Source organism: Malus sylvestris, chromosome 6, assembly GCF_916048215.2.
Source record: "Malus sylvestris chromosome 6, drMalSylv7.2, whole genome shotgun sequence".
Lineage (NCBI taxonomy): Eukaryota > Viridiplantae > Streptophyta > Magnoliopsida > Rosales > Rosaceae > Malus > Malus sylvestris.
The window spans coordinates 9,250,498-9,270,617 of record NC_062265.1 but is presented as its reverse complement, the minus strand read 5'-3'; the positions used below and the strand labels follow the sequence as shown (position 1 = coordinate 9,270,617).

The 20,120-nt window shown below is 38.5% G+C and overlaps 2 protein-coding genes across 2 annotated transcripts; one reads left to right on the top strand and one right to left on the bottom strand.

The window, feature by feature from the left end:
• Nucleotides 1-455: 455 nt before the first annotated feature.
• LOC126626113 (uncharacterized) lies at nt 456-6,147 on the top strand. Its single transcript, XM_050295324.1, has 15 exons — nt 456-666; nt 767-959; nt 1,086-1,137; nt 1,234-1,282; nt 1,813-1,866; nt 1,977-2,089; nt 2,218-2,283; nt 2,364-2,500; nt 2,694-2,754; nt 2,893-2,954; nt 3,686-3,790; nt 4,352-4,427; nt 4,897-5,009; nt 5,357-5,416; nt 5,500-6,147. Exons 1-15 carry the CDS (start codon nt 579-581, stop codon nt 5,603-5,605), a joined length of 1,335 nt encoding a protein of 444 aa, XP_050151281.1. The 5' UTR covers nt 456-578; the 3' UTR covers nt 5,606-6,147.
• A 1,928-nt stretch (nt 6,148-8,075) lies between these two features.
• Nucleotides 8,076-9,506, bottom strand: LOC126626114 (small heat shock protein, chloroplastic-like). The gene is made up of 2 exons (XM_050295325.1): nt 8,985-9,506; nt 8,076-8,674 (listed from the first exon to the last, which is right to left on the bottom strand). The coding sequence occupies exons 1-2, from the start codon at nt 9,358-9,360 to the stop codon at nt 8,265-8,267; spliced, it is 786 nt and encodes a 261-aa protein (XP_050151282.1). The 5' UTR covers nt 9,361-9,506; the 3' UTR covers nt 8,076-8,264.
• Nucleotides 9,507-20,120: the final 10,614 nt, after the last annotated feature.

Below are 20,120 nucleotides of genomic sequence, written 5' to 3'. Positions count from 1 at the left end.
AAAGAACCTGATTGGCAAAAAATAATTGAAAGCCTTTTATGTTGTAGAAGAAAGCCTCCTCCACAATCCTTCAATTCTTTAACTTCTGGCAAGAGCGTGCTGATAATGTATTGTAGACCTAATTTACTAAACTGTATTTAGGACTAGAGAGGGAGAGGGCCGACAAAAGGAGAGAAAAGAGAGAGATGTAATTCTGAGGTGTGTTTTGTATCACCCCATTGTGCCTTTATTTATAGTAGTATGGAAGGTTAAATTCTAACTCTAATAGAATTAAAACTCTAATAGGATATTAACTACTATAAGGAATATTTAAGGATATCCCTAGATATATTAAGATTTACTCAATCACATTCCTAATCTAATATGAATAGAATTATAACCTAAAATTTGAGTTTTACTCGAAAAATTAGAATAGATCTAATAGAAACGTTTTTAATACAAATATTTTCAAGAATTGCAGTTCATTTAATGGAACGTAGCTCCATCAAAATCCAACACCTCCTCCGTTCTCTTTCGTCAAAACCACACGCCTGCCGTTCCATGTGCGTACTCTGCAAACCACGCAAGAGAGCTGGAAAATGTCGACGAGGTCAAATTTCTACAAGAACCCTTCGATTTCTTACAAGAAGGACCTCAGTCTCTCCTCCGTTCTTCAAAACCTCCAAGGTAACTTCAATAATACTATTACCCTTTCGTCTCCACCGCCTTCCTTTCCCCTCCAAACGCCGCGTTTTGTTCCTTTTAACTCATTTCCGTCCACTTCCAGCTTACAACGTCGTCACCGGCAATGCTCCGCCGCTTCAACAACATATGCCAGCCGGTGATGGTGAAACTATATGTTGCAAACGCCGTCGTGATCCGAAACCAAAACCAAAACCGCCTCCCCCTCGCCGTCAGAACCGCGAAATCGAGGAGAACGACGCACCTATGTCGCACCAGGATTACATAGACAGGAGAAGGCAATTGCTGATTTCTAATTTCAATTATCATTCGAATTTGTTTTTAATTTTTATAAATTGCGATTTTTTGCTTTTGTTATTGCTTAATATTTTTTTTTTATTATTATTTGTGAAATGTATGAGCAGAAAAGAAGTTTGTACATCGCAGAATTACGAGGAATTAACTTGTGATGTTCTGGTAATTGAAATTATGGCTGTTAATTTGTTTTGCATTTGTGGTTTTTTTTTATTGATATAGGTCAGCATTTTGAGGTTTGGTTTCTTGTTGTGGCAGGGAAAGCCAGGAACTTCGAATTCGTGTTTAAGTTTGGTGCAATATGATAGTAAGTAAGCTTTCTTTTGGGCTTGTGCTATTTTCAAGGCATTCAGCGACGTCAGAATTTGATTAATAGTTTGCTAACTAAGTTATTTTAGAGTGATATTCTAGGCCTAAAAATTTTATTTGCAATTTGGTTTTGGTACTAGTTCAAGGGTTCGGTTTTTCCTAACTTACTGAAACTAAAATACAAAGGATTAAATAGATGCTTAGTTATCAGTATTGCTCGATTGGATGTTATTGATTAAAGATGTACTTCATTTAAGTTGATCGCCAAAGGTTAACGGATTGAAATGTGAAATGTGAAAAAGTTGATGCATATAAAATTTTTAAAACTTCATGTTTTGACTGGTAAAGTTGTAGCAACTTATCTGCTGAGGGTGTTGCCATCTTTATAGACTTTTCTTTTTTTCTGCTCTTGCTCTTCTGTGATATTAGTCAGTGGCTTTTCCTTGCTGCTAGACTACGAGTAGAAGTTTCTCTATTTCTATGATTTTAATATTTTTTGGCCAATACATGGCAATTTGAAAAATATAGGTGATGAAAGTACGTCTTCAGAATGTGAAGGGAAGCAGGATCTTCCAAATCCTGGTTAGTTATTCCGTACAAAGAAATACTTAATTTATTTAAGGTGGCTAAAAACCAGGCATTAGATCATTTGTCCTTGTTAATGCTATTTTCTCTTGCTATGCTTCCATCAGGTCACTTAAATGAATCTGATCAAGTAAAAAGCAGAACTGAACAGCGTTTCCCTAATCCAGGAGAACCTGTTTGTGTCATGTGTGGTAAATACGGAGAATATATTTGCAATGAGGTAGGTTATGATTTTAATTTTTATGTGAAGTGCATTAACAAAACTTTTAAACTAACACTTACTGAGTCTCCTTTTCTCCCTTGCACTTTAATTTCTAGAATCTAAGTAGTACTTATTTGCTTCCACAGACTGATGATGATATCTGCAGCATGGAGTGCAAAGCTGATCTGTTGCAAGCTCTTAAAGTTGTGAAGGTATTTAGCATTACAAATTTGTTGTAATGTTTAATTAAATTTATTGATTCAATAAACGGGCCTGTTTATAATTTTCTTAGGACCCCTTGAGCAATCAAAGACCAGATGTCTCATCTGGACCCAAATGTACCTTACCGATGCATGATTTTGGGGACACTTGGGATTATGAACGCCATTGCTGGTCCAAGAAGAGTTCCATTCTTTCTACTTATGATTGGTATTCATTTTGTTAAACATATATTTTCCATCTAAGTTTCTCTAATGTAAAAACTGACAGTAAAGTTGAGCCCATGCATCAGATAGAGGCAACCTTTTGCATTTCCTTTCTGTTCATGAGTGCACTTATTCCAGTATATATTTTGATGGTATTTGCTCTTTATTCATCTGTGATGGTGAACATGTTTGTGTAGTTGGAAATGTAGAAGGCCTGGACACCTTGCTGAAGATTGTTTGGTGATAACAAGTAACGAGGTTCTCGTTTATTCTTTTTTATTATATTTTTTGTAAACACCGTCCTTATTGTTTCCTTAATTAGGCTATGTAATTTATGAAAACGTTGGGAAACATAGATGGTATGACTCGTCAAAGTCTATGCCTTTTTTTTTTCAGGTGACTTTGGGCCATAGCAAAGCCAATTCAATACCCCCAGACCTTCTTGCATTATACAGAAGGTTTAGATTTACTTTATAACTAATTGTCCAAATACATTCTTTTTTCTTTTGTGCTTTTGGCATTTTGGCTCGTCTTATATGACCAAAACATGTATGTGGGTTTTAAGGGTTCAGGGATCCCCTTCTCTCCAGATTATTGGACTGGGCCTTACCTCCATGTGTTGTTGAGTCTATTGAAAGCTGGTATGCTTGAGAAGTTTAAATAATATTGCCATAAAAAGTAGAAGTGCCGACTCACCAGGAATTGTTTATCTCATCAGCAACTTCATTTTCATCTAAGATTGAGTTTGATATATGTGGGTGTATATAGGTTAAATAGATTGTTAAGATGGAAATTTAATTTCTTCTGGACATCTGATGTCTCCATTTCCCAATTCTGGATATGTAATTACTTGAAATGCTAGGCGTCTCATAGAGAAAAATGTGCAGTTGATATTGCAAACTCATATTTTTTACTTCCTCAACAATTTGGGCACTTTTTTTTAGCAATATAGTGCTTAGCTTAAAGTTAGAAACTTAGAATGATATCCAGTTGTATTGGATTTGTTCGACTAACCACTGTTCCATTTATAGTTCATTTGATCTTTTTAATTAGTGAGCTACTGTGCTGCGTCCTTTAGATTTGTCTTGGTATGCTATAACTTGACTGGAAACATTATCCATCTGTTCTATTTATCGCATGACTTGAGAGTGGAGTCACCATCCCTTTTGTGCCTTTTTTGTGTTAGCAGATGCCACCAGATAGGCAAAAACATATCTGCTTCAAAGTGCAATGAATGCTACAACTCAATAAGTTTGGCCACTTGCCTTCATTGTAGCATTGCCCTCTGTGACAAGTAAGCATTATAATTACACTTTGTGGAATTATATTAAGTTGACTTACGGAATAATATAAGGTTGTGTCTTGGTTGAACATTTCTACATTTCTTAACATCGAGCCATTTCTTTTTTCCTTTGTGAAATTTTGACTTCTCACTTTTCAGTTACCAGACTGATTAATGTTGCAATTTTTATGGCGTCACCAGTAATATTAGTACATTAATTTGATTAAACTAGGAAAATGGCTTTTGTCAACTGTGGTTCAAGATGTTATTTGAATTGTTTTTTTTTTCTTTTGAAAGTTGTAGGTAGCTTCTCTACCATTCATTCGTTTCTATTTTGTTATGTTTTCCAACACAAGTTTGATGAGGCTTAGTTGAAGTCAGAAGATGAGATATCATGCTTGGAAAAAAGCAAATATCTCATTATAGTAAAAACGGGAGTAAACAGTGCTTGAATATTATTGTTCTTGGATGGCTTGCTGATTAATCTTGACATTTTCAGTGAGGATCTTAATTCAAGTTTAAATTCCATATGCAAACACCCAGAGCATTGGGACTGATAATCGTAATTTTCAGTGCAGGTCATTTGATTGAGCATATACAGACACATCCATCCCATCGACAATATTATTCTCATAAACTCTCTCGTCTGGTGGGTACTGACTTTGCATCACTGCTTTCCTAAGATTTATAGAAAATAAAGAGATGTTGTACCAGTATGGACCTGTGGTATAGTTCAGGTTGACAGGGTTCGAGTTTGTAAAACATCTCTGTTTCAGTTTAACTGAGTGCAGATATTGACTCAGCTCAGGACTAAAGTCAATAGGTGCTAAATATTTAGAGTCTAGCAATTCTAATACAAGTGTAGGGACCAAATGTGGAAATAACACCCTTCTGTTCACAAAAGTAGCATTGGTTATCATTTATTTACTTATTGATTTTTGCTTCCATGTTCGGTGTGAAAAGATAGAGCCACAATGTCACTCAAGATTCAAATCATGATTCATGATACATGTATTTACATGGAGACTATAAGTCTTGGTAGATGAAGGAACCTTTGGTTCCTATCACTTAGTGATATTTCCTTCGGATGCTTAATAGCTTTGATTTGATTTGTGTAGGTGAAATGCTGTAAATCAACATGCCAGGTGACTGATATCAGGGATCTTTTGACATGCCAGTACTGTTTCAATAAAGCTTTTGATAAGTTCTATGACATGTATACTGCAACTTGGTACGCAATTAGTATGAATAAAAATTGTTACTTATTCTTCACTTACATTTCGGATTAGTCCCATTTTGCTACCTGTAGGTTTGCCTGAACTTAGAATTATTGACGATTCTGTTGCTTTTGCTTTGTTTGAACTTGGCTTTAATCTGTCAATTTTTAAGTGGTGGCTGTGGGTGTCAAACCTCATTATTTTTTAACCCACTCAAATCTAGTGAATGAGTTTCTATGTTTCGATGTACAGAAAAATTAAGAGATTAAACAAAGCAATAGTAAAACATTGTGATGTGTATAATTCTTTTTTATTGTTCTGTAATAGTGTCTAATAGATTAAATGTGCACGTGTATTGCAGGAAAGGCACTGGGCTTTCAATCATATCAGGATCTATTTGCTGCGAAGATCACTTTGATTGGTAAGCATATCAGTACTGTTACCTTCCGCCCTTTACCTATGCCTTTTGATATCAGATTTTATAATGGCTTGTTAATTCTACAGGCATAGTATGAACTGTATGAATGCTAATGTGGAAGAGAGTGGATATATTATCAGTAGGAATTCCCAGAAAGGCAAACGTATTCAGCTTAGCGACTTCATTTTCTGAGGGGGTAATACTTGTAAAACTGGGGCGGAAGTAAAGAGAGTGCACATTCTAATTGGTGCATGCAAGTATGTCCCTTGAATATGCCGTGACAGTTTTAAGAGGGCGATTATCTACAATAGAGAACCTTACACGAATTGCAAGGTAAGCGTCTCAACTTCAATGAGCAGCACAACTTCTTGCATCCAGAACCCGACTGATATAGCGATATGGAAGGTTGAGATTGTTGCGATGTAAGCACATTGTACCGGGTCTAAGTGATGCAGAGACACCGGTTAAGCCTTGCAAGTACATAATGTGGTCAGCTGATTAGAATTTATTCGAGATTTTTGTTTCCATGTTACATGTTTACGTACACACATTTCCCGTATGTAGGATGTGCGTATGTTCATGTAACCATCTGATTCTTGTATTAACCACCCATATGCGTTGTGCACAAGTAAAAACGAAATCATCAAATTATAGAGGCAAATTCTGTAGAATTGTTAAGAGTGAAGCAGTGATGATGTGCAAAATAGTTGATTATGCACTCTCCTTGTTTCTTACTTCTTTTCTCTGATTTCTTTCTGTTGACTGCAAATACTAAAAACCCATAGGATCGATTTGTTATAAAATTAATTGCCTCATTTTATTGATCGGAATACCAAATCAAACGAGGTGTACCAATTTGCAGTAATCGATCTTATGTTTACTTGAGAGTTCACTTTCTTCACTCTAGATACGGCTTTAAACGAGTTGACCCAAACGGAATATCACTCTGTTTAGGTTTGGTTTGTTTCTTACATGACCCGAGCATAAAAACTCCGAGCTCGAGCTTTTTTTAGCTATTTACTGCAATTAGTTAGGAAAAAAAAACATCTACCACATGATGTTTCAATCCAAATTGAAAATATTCAATCTCAACTTAGGAAAAAAAAAAACATCTCCGACATAATATTTCAATCCAATTCAACTTCTTGAATAGAATTCAGTTTGAGTTGTCTTGTGAAAAAATATGAGCTGATTAGGAGCTTTACAAGTCCAACATACCAATATCAAGCTTATATTGTCGACTTCTTACATGTAAAGAGAGGTAATCTTCCTTACATGTAAAAATGTCATCATCCAAACCGTTTATTCTCTTTATCATCATCTAATGACTCTTTCTAAAAATGCTTCTTTCGATTAGAAACCGTTTTGTCATCCGTGTGAATCAAACAAGTTAACAGTTAATTATGAATCGTCAATTTTTTTTGTCATAGTAAACTTCATCACCTACACAAACACATACAAACAAAGAGGCTCAGATACAAGTTAAGTATAAAAGTAAGAAAAAGGACCTCAAACATAAAAAAAGAAATGCCCAAAGGCAGCTTTGGGCGTAGCACAAACACCACCTCAACCATCACCATAGTATCGAAGATCCACCACCACACTGCAGCCTAAAATTCAACCAAACAAAGGCCCAGGAAGGAAATAACACAAAGCTCCATCATCCTCGAAACAGCACCAAACGATCCTCCACCACAAAACGAAAAGAAACTGATAAGGAAGTCGATGGGAAAACCACAGGCATCAGTGCCAATAAAGGCACACAAGTGGAAGGTGGTGGTGTAAAGCACGGTGAGGAGACATAGTTTCATATCGAGATAGTGTGAAAACAAAGGGGGATGGATCGCGTTGGGAGGACGAGAAGAAGGATGAAACTGATACAGAGAGAGAAACAAATTGGGAAGTATTAGGAGAAGTGGGATGAAACCAAATGTCAAAAACGTGAAGGAAGGGAAGGAGGACAGGAAATTGGAAGATCGGAGTGGAAACAAGGTGGAGATTGGAGTTTAGGACTGCGAGGTAAACACGAAAGCAAACGTGATGGAGGATCTGTTACTATAGTAAGGGATACAGAAACCAAAAAACAAAGGAAACGATAAGGAGGTTGCCGTCGACCTGGCCACGCTCTGTTTTCCCCTTGTATACTCCTACCGTTAATTGATTCTGTTGCCAATGAATATTGTGAGTTGCAGTTGTGCTTGTATTTGGTCCATAAGAAGCCTGTTGATCCTAAGTACTTGTTGAGAACGAAAGATCCAACACTTGTGAATACAGGGATGATGAACAATCACCATAACTGATCCGTTATGTTTCTGAACAACATATAAACCTACACAACTTCATAAACGAGAGATTGTGCAGCCACAAACATTTGGAGACTAACAATCCAGTGTGCAACTGACTCCTTAATTATCAGACTAATTGGTTAGCGAACAAGATAATATGCTAACATCATATGCTATGCTACTTGTACATAGGGCTAGACCTGGCATTCATGCCCTATTTTTCGTGTTCGTGTCTTTTATGTGTCATACTTAATATCTTAACGGATCGTATCGCGTAACACTGTTAAAATGAACATCCCATATTGTGAACAACACAAATCATTCCCAACTCAACGTTATAACTTCAACAAAACAAAACTGAACAACCTACCCCCATATATTATGAAAACTTGTTATTATTTATCCAAAAGCTGAGCTCCCCAGTTCAACCATCCAAGAAAATAGAAAGACTAGAAACAAAACCAAAAAATGCAAATTTACATCATCAAACCAACTCAAAAAGCCCAAGTCATCAAATTCAGAGACTCCCAAACCCAACTCCCTCTCTCCAGTCGGTCACTACTCAACTACTGAACCTTAACCTCAAACACATCCTTTCTCTCTTCCTCCTTCGCCTTCGGAATCACCAGCTTCAGAACTCCATTCTTCATCTCAGCCCTAATCGAATCGATCTTGTACAGATTCGGAGGCAGTTCCAGTCTGCTCGAGAACCTCCTCGCTCCGCCGTCTTCATCCTCCAAGTCCTTCCCCTCCCCTTTCACTACCAGCATGTTCTGCTCCACCGAGATCTTCACGTCTTCCTTGTCCAGTCCCGGCATGTCCATTCGCAGAAACAGAGCCTCCTCGTTCTCCTTCACGTCCCATCCCCTTCTCGATCCTCCCTGTAGCCCTGCCAGAAATGGGTTGTCCATGAACTGGTCCACCATGTTCAGAACCTGGCTCAAGCTCCTCGTCGGAGAAAACGGATCGAACACATCTGCAACTCACAAAAATAAACAGAACCCTGGTGAGATGTTTGATCAAAAGGAAAACCCAACCGGGAAATCTAACCAAATACAAAACTCAGTTCAGAATTTCAGAATTTTGACCGAGAAAAAACCCAATTGGAGAAATCCGAGTGCAACTCACAAAACAAACAAAACCCAATTCAAATATCTGACGAAAACAAAAACCCAATCGAGATACGTGATCGAAAACCAAACCCAATTAAGAATTTCAAATATCTGATCAACAAATGGAACCATTTTAGAACTGGGGAAAGGAAAGAGAACACAGATAACAACTACCTGAGAAGAAGGGAGAACCGAGGTCACGGCGGCGGGAGGGAGACCTGTCGGCGGTGCCGCGACCAACGGGGACTGAGCTTTCATCCTGATCGTAGCTGGTGACTTGGCTATTGGTGTTGAATGACCGAGAAACGAGGGGAGATACAGAAGCAGAACGGATGGGGTTGGAGAGCTTGGAGAGGATGGTTGGTGCGGGTGCTGCGGCCCTTTTGAGAAGGATTGACATTGACGAAGCCATTTTTGTTCTACAAGAAAAGAGATTGAAGCGGCTTTGATTTGGCGTTTTTGATCGGTTTGTGAATGGAAATTTGGATTTGAACTTGTTGGGTTGGAAGGGGGGTTTAAGGGGAAGGGGTTTTATATAGAGGAGACGCATGCGATGTGATAATCTCAGGGGAACCGTGGAGGAGGGGAAAACAAAGGCTTGGAGAAGGTTCCATACCACGTCTAGATAGATAGTGAAAATTCTAGAAGCAAAAAAGATTTTATCTAAAATTTAGAATCTGATCCCTCAGCTTTCATTCAAGTTTAGATTTGTTCCTAAACCAAAATATCTCTGCTTGTTTGATCACGTGGCACATAGTGAATCTCAAATATCTAGTTTTGTGATGTCGTATAAATTAAACAAAAATAATAATTATATGTTAAAAAAAAAAGGAACTTTAACGAAAAGCACCGGTACTGTTCACTTTAACGAAAAATCACATTTTTACACTAAAAAGTCAATCCTGGTACTATTCATTTTACCCTTTATTTTGTCCTTATTATTAAAACTCAAAGTTTTCAAGTCATTTTCATTAGTTTTCCTTAAAAAAAATGAATAAGAAAAAATTGGATTTCTCATTCGAAGTTGCCATGACCTCGAGAAAATTTCAAAGTACCCAATGTCAAGCAAGCACTTCATGTGTTATAAAATAAATTAAGGGATACAAAAAAATATATCATTTCCTCCACTTATATTATGACATGTGGAGTGTGACGATCCGTCCCTAATTTTTCTATGTAATTTCTTCCCGAGTATGTGTATTGATGGTTATGCCCTTATTGGCAAGTGGTGTGGACGTATTCTTATCGCTTTCATTTTATTTCTTGCTATCGCATTTAAATTGTACATGTCATTACAAGTGTACGTAAATTTTTATCAGTGTTAAAACACTATCCCGGATAGATTTTCGATACTCTTTTCAATAGAAAATCTAAAACCCTATCCCTAGCTTTTCCCTAGCCCATCCCGTGCACCCTCCTCCATCATTCCTCTCTCACACCAATCCCATCTCTCCCTCATTTCTGTCCCCCAATTAGAAAAGAGAAAAAGGAACTTTCTCTCTTTCTTCCTTCTATCTCTCCCGTATGCTCTCTTCTCTGCAAAACCTTCAAACGAGCTGCTAAGCTCACAGATCGAACCCAAAAACCACACCATTGTATTCCCCTCCTCTTCACGAACTCAACCATGTTCTTGAAACCTAGTTTAGACGAGTTTTAACTCGTGAGGTCCGAACTCGGGCACACTAAGTTCGACGTATTTTTGAACGAGTTAGGATGATTTGAAGCTTGGGAAGGCTTCTACACAACTTTTTGAAGGTCCTAGGCTTGTTTTGGAAGAAGGTCGACGTGAAACGACTGAGTTTCGAAGAGTTCACTTTTGGCTGGAACTTTCAAGGTTTTTTCCGGCGACCTCCGTCCACTTTTTGGACTCCAAACAGGTATAATGCGATCCCTCACTTCACTAGCTTTAAATCCATATATAGTATGTCGAAAATGGTTGAGAAATGAAGAAGAATAGTGAATTTGAAATTTTTCCAGAAATCCGACGAAAAATTGAGTTGCAGACGACGGTGACGGCGACAGCGACGGATCGGAGAAGGTGATGGAATATTCCTGACGGCATCAGGTAACGCCGTTAATGTATGTTAGCTTTTAATGGAATATTCCTAATGGACGTCAGGCACTGACTTGCACGTCTGGCTGTGTCCTTAACGGCTCGTGGGGGCACGTGAGTCGTCCAAAAATTTTTCTGAAAATTTGGAGATGTTCGTGTCATCGAGTAGGTCACGATGGTATATTTAAACCCTAGGTTTGAGCAAACTATGGGTATTTTATTGCTACACTGGTGTTAGTACTCGCCCTAGGGCCAGGGCCAGGGCCAGTCCTTCACGTGTATGTTCACATCACACCGTTCACTCATCGTGGATCCAAGTTAGGTGCCAGTCCTATCGTGTAGATTGCATTAGGCAATCCGACTTGTATGTGACTGTGCTTCTGCACCAGTCTTCACATGATCGTAGTATTAGAGTATATTGATTACACCCAGTCCTGTTTGTGTCAGAAATTATAGTTCGAACTTGTATGTCAGCTTAGATGCATGAGCACTTAGCTATACTTGATTATCACATGATTATATTATTGTGGCATTTGATACATCATGATTTGGCATAATTCTGATTATTATACTACTATAATGTTGTTGATTTATTGGTTACACACATACGTGGTACGTTTCAAGGAAACTATACTTGTTTTACGGCGAGGGGTTAGTATATTCGAAAATAAAGGATGTCGTATAAAGCATTTGTTTGCTGACCCACTCAACTTTGTTTTTCACCCCTCCAGGACCTAGATAGTTGTACTCTTTATGGCACTCGAGGAATCCCCACGGTTCTGACTTTCTCTTCTGTTTAGACGTACGAACTTATCATTGTTGTTTAATAAGTGTACTTTAACTACTTTGACTACTATTATGTAGTCTCACTGTCTATTACGCTCTGAATAATTGTAGTGAGTTCGTCCCACAAATGCACACTCTTTCCCTTTTATCATTTAGTATAATTAGTTTTAATTTTATTCACTTTTTGCATCACTTACCCTTATGGTTACGTCACCTCAAGGTGATGGCCAGCATGCTTCGACCTTTCCAGTTCGGGGTGTGTCATGGAGTGCTGCTTGAAAACCCGATACTTGGATATGATTAACTCAGATAGAACTATTCACCATATTGCAGACTTTTAATTTGTCGTTGATGTCCCAACAACAATCCATGAAGGAAACTGTGAAAAATCTGCATTTTTTCTTGAGAGGAAACACTGCATGTATCAACCAAATCAAGAAATTATGCATCAAGGGAGACAACACCAAACATATTGAGTCGAAGTTAAACATATATGATCCTAAGACAACTTTGCCGACCTCTTCACGAAGTCTTTGCTGAAGTCAACCTTCCAGAAGTTGGTCCAAAAAATTAGTATGCGTAAATTATTTGATTTGCAACGCTCATAGTTCTTAAAGGAAGTTTTGTCGAACTTAGGATGAGTATCCTAAAGTCATTTGACCTAATGTACTTGTTGATGCACAAAACCAGAGATATTGGAACAACGTAAATCCAACCGTGAATCTGCAAGAAATGTAAATAACACAAGATGTATCGTGATTCACCCCAACGTTTAGGCTATGTCCACACTGATATTTGTATTTATCTGAGAGGTGATGGAGAGAACCTCTGCATATGAGAGGGGATGTGAGAGGGGTGAGAAGGCTTAAGAATTGGCCTCCCCTCATTGTGAGGGTGAGGATTCCTTTTATAGAATAAGGGCTCCTCACTTATTACATATTTGCCCCTTCCTTTATTACATAATTACATTTAAGTCCCCCGAGTATTTGTACGAGATCTAAATACGGAGGCCCTAAATATGGTATAAACAGTAATCCCTCAAGTCTTCAGTCAAGAGAGTCTTTTGGTTGGAGACTTGAAATTTAGTCCATGTGTGGGCCGAAGTAACTAGATGTCGTCTATGACTGATACTCGATATAAGGCGGTGTCCAATCTGAAATGATACTCAACTATCATATGTTGCGAGGCTGCTCGGCTTGTGGCTTATGTTGCCTTGGTTGGCTTGACTTGTGGCGTTGAAGGTGAGGGAGTCCCTTTTATAGAATAAGGGATTGCTCCTCAATACATAAATGATGGGCTAGAGTTAATGCTCGCGGCGAGGCGGTTGCTTAGTAGGTGACGATGCTCTCTAATGGTGGTGAGGGAGTCCCTTTTATAGAATAAGGGCTCGCTCATCAATACATAAGTGATGGGTTATGAGTGATGCTCGCGGCGAGGTGGTTGCTCAGCTGGCGGCGTTGCTCTCTAATGAAGGTGAGGGAGTCCCTTTTATAGAATAAGGGCTCGCTCCATAATACATAAGTGATGGGCTAGGAGTGATGCTCGTGGCGAGGCAATTGCTCAGCTGGCGGCGTTGCTCTCTAATAAAGTGAGGGAGTCCTTTTTATAAAATAAGGGTTCGCTCCTCAGTACATGAATAATGGGTGCTCTCTAATGAAAGTGAGGGAGTCTTTTTTATAGAATAAGGGCTCGCTCCTTAATACATAAATAATGAGCTAAGTCCCCCAAGGATTTTTCATGAGGCCCAGTTGAGGACCAATATATGGTACATAATGTAGTCCCCCAAGTCTTCGGTCAATAGAGTCTGTTGGCTGGAGACTTCAAATTGAATCCATGTATGGGCTGAAGTGGCGGTTGTTCGGAGGCGGTATTTGTATACCCTGCACTAAAGCTTTGTAGGTGAAGTTTTGCAAGTGAAGCTTTGAAGCTAGAGCTCTGTAAATAAAGCTTTCAAAGCTGGAGCTTTTGTAAATGAAGCTTTTGAAGCTAGAACTCTGTAAATGAAGCTTTTGAAGCTGATCGGCATGAGTGATGCTCATGAATGTTTATGTTGATTGACATAAGTGATGCTCATGGATGTTGTCATGAGTGATGCTCATGAATGTTAACATGAGTGATGCTCATGAATGTTGCATGAATGATGGTCATGAATGTTTATATATGATTGTCATGAGTGATGCTCATGAATGTTTATGTATGAATGACATGAGTAATGCTCATGTATAATTTGGAGTACTGGGCGTACTTTTGATCACTTGGTTGGTGGCATGAAGAAGAGTACAGGTTGTACATTTCATCACCTAGTTGGTGGCATGAATGGCTAGTTGCCAAATGATATTAGAGTACGGGTTGTACATTTCATCACCTGGTTGGTGGTAATAGCGGTGGGTTGCCGAATAATTTTGGAGTACTGGGCGTACTTTTGATCATCTAGTTGGTGGTAATAGCGGCAGGTTACCGAATAATTGTGGAGTACTGGGTGTACTTTTGATCACCTGGTTGGTGGTAATAGTGGCAGGTTGCCGAATAATTTTGGAGTACTAGGCGTACTTTTGATCACCTGGTTGGAGCTATTTTGGGCTTATGGGCCTTCGCCCTCCACAACATACCAGCCCATTTATTTTTGGCTTTTTCGTTTTTTTTTTTTTTTTTTTTTTACCCTCTGATAGGGGTTTATACAGATGTCTCCGAAAGATAAGAAAAATAAATTACATCATACATCTGTCAAAAAAAGTAAATCACATCATTCTGGTGGGGTGTTTATTCCTTACTTTTGCTTTCTCTGAAACATTCTCCCAACGACATGATCTTTTTTCTTTTACTTTTCTGTTCCTTTACCCTGATCTCTCCACCTCCAGGCACACTCACTTGCTTTTGCTTTCATTTTCTGATTTGCTTTTCCTTGTCTGATCAAGTACCTGACAGCTTGGAATATATTGTAATCAAGTGACCAGAAAGTAGGACTAGTGGATACCTTTCTTCTGTTTTTCTTTTCCTTTTGGCATATGGCAGACAAAAGTAATAGTAATAGACTTATTATTGAGAAAGCTTATCTTCTTCATGAGTGTTTCCACTGGTGGATTGTAGGTAGCCTCTGTAAAAGTCTTCTTCTTGGCAAGATTGCCAGAAGCTTTTGTGGAAGAAATAGACGCTGTTAATTAAAGCCCTAAGTATGGTGCCAGTAATGGGTAAGGAGTGGCAGTCAGCTTGCTCCGGCCCAAGAGCGTAATTTCTGGCGATTTGGACACGTGGTTTGAGGTTTTGGGAAGTGGGTTTTGGCGCTCACGTGAGACTGACGCTCCTTCGACCACGTCGATCGCCATGGTAGCTACTTTCGGTAGTAAGTTGCGGCCAAGGAAGAAAATATCGGTAATATCGGAAATATCGGTAGTCCGAAAACACCGAAATATCGATGGAAATATCGAGATAATATCGATATCGATAAAAATTACATGGAAACCACGGAAATTGTAAGCAAAACTTGGAAATTTTTATTGAAACTTTGCAGGATATTTATTTAGTCAATTATCTATTAGTTTATCCAATTATCTATTAGTTTATCACAAAAAATTGGAAGGAAATGCATTGCATGATAGATTTAACATTATCAAGTTGATTATATAGCGAGCTGGCAAACATGATGGATTTAAATGATGTTTATTTAACTGATTTGAGGTGACCCAACCACACACACACACATACACGCCACCACACACGCACACATGTTCTGAATCCAGTGACAGTTACTGGGTTCACCCTTTCAACCTCTGCGAGCTTATCTTTTCTTCTCTCTTATTCTTTTTTGTTTAAAAAAAATTATAATAATTGTTCTTTTACATTGGTAACTGTAAGGTTTTAATTTCGAGATTCCCCCCCACACCACACACGCACAGAGACTGAGCTCAGTCTCTCGATCCTTCCTTCTCTCTCTTCTGAGTTCTCCATCCTTCCTTCTCTCTCTTCTGAGTTCTCGATCTTTCTCCCTTCCCTTCTCCCTTCTCCAGTTCTCCCACACACACACACACAGACTTTCCTCCGTATTCCCCATCGGCGCGATCCTCCTCGTCCGCGTATCCCTCTGCTCCTCCCTCGCCTTCCTCCTCGTTGAGCCCGTCACCATGTCCCGCGGGCCCTGACCTCTACCTCTCCTCCGTCATCCCCATCGACGCGATCCTCCTCGTCCGTGTCTCCCTCTGCTCTCTCTCTCTCTCTCTCTCTCCTCTCTTTCAGCCGCTGATCGAATACGATCTGCGAAATGCTTGCTCATTGATCTCTCAGCTCCGTCCGATCCGCAGCCTTCCAAAGATGATGATCTTTAGCACTGTAACTGCCGATGAGGTACTCGATTTCTCAGCTTCTACTATTTTCTTCCAGATCTTGCTCGAATTCAAGCCCTTGCTTCTCGGATTAGTGTAATTTTGTCACTGATTTTGGTATAAAGTGGTGATTTTTGTTGAAAGATAGTGATGATTTTGTTCTGTTTGGTTGCAGGTTTCGTTCTTGCTAGGAGTTATTCCGATTCTCCGGCGAGGTTGTGACTGACTGTCGAGAAACCAAAATATCGCGATATTTTGACGAAAATTCCTTGGATACCTATTAAAATATCGGTAAAGCAAAAAACCGATAATATCGCCGATATTATCGATTTTTTCTTCCATGGTTGCGGCTGCTTGCTGCTTGAGGGTGACATGGGTTGCTCTTCAAGGAGAGGCTCTACAACGCCGCGAGTTTTCTCGTGGGTAACTCTGCGATGCTGTTATTCTTCTTCTCGAACAGCACACGCTCGAGCCTCTAATCCACGTAAGCATAAGTCCTCGTAAAGGCAGAGTGGTCCCACGATCTCTGACATACATGCTCTTAATCTGTAGCTACGGTTTATCTTCTCGAATCAGTTCATTGAACTGATTCCAAGTGTCTGCCATGATTGTCTCCGTATCGGCGGCAGTGTCGTGTTGCTGCGGCTGCTGCTGCTTGAGAGCGACGTGAAGGAAATTTTGTGAAAAACATGTTCATTTGAGCAACATCTATATAGCATGCAATTAACAATTAAAGGCGGAATCATGCTTGCATGCACTCAAAACAAAACATTACCCATTAAATTCAAAGCCTAGTAGTTAGGTGAACCAAGACTCAACTAAAAAAAAGTGAGTTGAGAAATTTATACCTTTGTAGATTCCTATTCGCAAAAGCAAAGGATAATCACCCAAGAGATAGGGCCTTCATTCCTTGCTTCTTAGATCCATGGATTTGGATGAAAGAATAGGTTTCTCCAAGTTCCCAAAATTGAGAACCTCTAAGTCTCCACACCAAGGTAAGATGTGAAGAAGAGATGAGTGACCTTGGAGGAGAAAGATTACTAGCTAATCCCTCCAAGGGTGGCCGGCCTCTTTAGAGAGAAATGAGAGCTTTGTGTTCTCTCCAATTTCCTCAAAAAACCCTAAATGAATTTTGGCTATAAAGTCATATTTATACCTTTATTCATTGGAGTGGCAAACTTGTAATTAAAGCAAGTTCACTACCCTTCCTCTAAATGGCCGGCCTTAGGGTATTATTGGGCTATTTGGGCCTTTGTGAATCATTATTCATTAAGTTGTCATACAACTTAAGTCAATGGACTTGACGTTCAAAGCCCATTGGGCCTTAAGGTCCAATACTATCCCGAGGTCTTTAACGAACTTATTCGTTTGATTAATTAACATATTAATTAATCCTTGCCATAAATAATTAAACCATTTAATTATTCTTACTCATCTCCGTTGTTTCTTCAATCTCTACCTTACACGGTGTACGATCCATTAGGTTCCTTTTAGCGAGGCAGTGGGCGATTAGAACTCTTTCAAATCGATTGTGAATTGAAACTTACTTTCAATTCTCCCTTTAGTGATTATACACGTTTAGGGCTTCCACAAACCATGAGTGACACCTAGCAGTATGTCATGGTTACCTAAGCTATTCAGAAGAGGTGGAGAACCTATTCAGTTTAGGATTACAATGCAATACGGTATTTCTCTAATACAATACTCTTGATCACATTGTTTGGATTGATAGTTTATTCATGTCTACTATCCAATGTGATTCATTTACTTATATGATTACCTTGAATGTGATTTGGAATGACTTCCTAAATCTCATTCATACTCTGGCCAGAGATTCTTAATCATATCATAGAGTATTCTCCCTTAAACGGTTTGAAGGTTAGAGATCCCTTGTTGCGCATTCACTTGCCTCCATGGCTAAGTGGCTTAACCTCAACTATGTCGTGGACACCCGCGAATGGAGTGACTTTGACATAATCAAAGATCAAGGACCTAACCACAAGACAACTATGATGCCTCAGGTCAAAGGACTACTTTGCATTATCCCAACCATGAGTTCTCATGTGACATGAGTATGAGAACTCTTCGTTGATCGTGTTCAGTGAACTCATTCCTTATTGAGCACCTACGTACTTGTCTTGGTGTCAGTCACACCAATGACTCGAGACCAGTCACTCTCACTAAGAGAAGACATAGCACATACTGATCTTAACGGACTGTCAATGCCCAATTGGCAATCCTATGATCAGGAACGTTTAGGATATGTATACGAAAGAGAATGGTCTCATAAATCTAACTTGTTTAAATTACATTCTCCTAATTACATATTCCTTGGACTTATCGTTTAAGCATATAACATTTATATGAGACGGCTTAAAACAATAATCTATGCCCTTGATATTAAACTAGATTAGTTTAACATGTGAAATGTCCGTAAAGTATCATCATATGATTGGTTTTAAAGCACATTTCCAACAATCTCGCACTTGCACTAGAGCCAATCAGCTTGGTCATCAGTGATGATACCTCTTCTGTAGTCATTTCAAAAATGGCTGAGTAGTAGGCCTAGACAATGGATATCTATATGTTATCCATAGAAGCAACCTTGAGAATAACGACGTCACCATCATACATGATTCTCAATCATGTGGTTCAGTCTCTCATTTGAGTTTGGATCATGATGAGACCTTGATTCCCTGGCTTGAGCTATCGCCCCATTAGTGTCGTAGTGTCAGTACACTAGAGACACTTTCTAGTTGGAACCGAATAGAGAGTTCATAAATGAACTTTCCCATCCAAACAACATTGTTGTAAGCTTCTATATGGCAATATATTTTGCATTCACAATGGAACACACTAAAGTCATTACTTTAAATATTTCCATCCAAATATCTCTTTTAGTCATAATAAAGAGATATCTGATTATCTCTTCATTCATAATGAAGAAACATCCAATGATGGATTAGATTCATAATCTAATATATTTACGCTTCCATTACGTTACTCTAATTCTTCCTCATTCTTTGAGGAATCTATCCTTTAGTATTTCTTAAATATTCAAGGACTCACTTGACAGTTGCCATGGTTCTGATCCTGGGCTTGCACTGATATCGTCTTGTACCTTTCTAGGTACAACTCATATCAATGTTTTTCATACAATATGAAATACATAAATCACCTTTTTGCGTATGCATAAAGGATTCTATTTACGCATTATTTCTTTGGGAGTCAAATGGTACGTTCCCTTTGAGAAGGCCAACTTGCTAGTCTCACTAGAGTCGTCCTTCTAATTGAAGTTTATCATCATATGAGAAACTTCCTAGCATCTCTTGTCTATTATTAGGGATTGATATAATCGAATTATATCTTGAAATATATCATTATAGATTTCTATCCCATGTATTTAGACTATAACTCTCATATACATTCTATCATTATAGAATGTTTAAAGTCATAACTTTAACGAAGAAGTATTCTTTTCATTTCCAAAATTAATATATCATATATATATTCAAATTTAGGAATTTGATTAACTCCCACTAATCTTTTGTAAACCTAGTAAACAAAAGATTCATTCACATCTTTATGAGAAATCAAACGATTTGATCTTTCTCTCATAAGACGCTTATAGCTCCCACTGGCTTGCTAAGATCCATGATGGATGGATCTCTACAACTTACATGTCTTGTGATTCATAGTTTTAGACATATATTATCAAGACTATCTTAATAATGGTTTCGGAAACCCATATTATGTCCAAACATTGAATCACCATTTAGTTGTAGCTAGCAATCTTCGAATTAATTGAAACTAAGACTACGTCAAAGATGGTTTCTTCAAAGTCAACCATTCTCTTTGATTGTAGTCACCTTAAGCTACCAATTAGCTATAAAGGTTTCATTATTTCGGGTCAAATGGTACTTTACCATTTCCTTGAGTATATGTCGTATATACATTCAATGTAGTCCTAAGGATTTTCATTCTTATTTCTTTCGAATTAAGAGGTGTAACTCTATGACATAGTCATAAAGTTCAAACCATTCAACTGAGACGGTTTATAAATCCTTCTCGACTACCTTGGAGCTTGTGGTATAGGAACTAGGTTGTTATATTTGTTGATCACTATCTTGTTTCTCAAAGAACCCATTCTTTGAG

Coding starts and splice junctions, on each gene's coding strand:
- LOC126626113 (XM_050295324.1), top strand. CDS start 579: ATGTCGACGAGGTCAAATTTCTACAAGAACCCTTCGATTTCTTACAAG. Junction 2,090..2,217: donor GAGAATATATTTGCAATGAG/GTAGGTTATGAT, acceptor TTGCTTCCACAG/ACTGATGATGATATCTGCAG. Junction 5,417..5,499: donor TGCGAAGATCACTTTGATTG/GTAAGCATATCA, acceptor TTAATTCTACAG/GCATAGTATGAACTGTATGA.
- LOC126626114 (XM_050295325.1), bottom strand. CDS start 9,360: ATGCGTCTCCTCTATATAAAACCCCTTCCCCTTAAACCCCCCTTCCAA. Junction 8,675..8,984: donor CGGTTCTCCCTTCTTCTCAG/GTAGTTGTTATC, acceptor TGTGAGTTGCAG/ATGTGTTCGATCCGTTTTCT.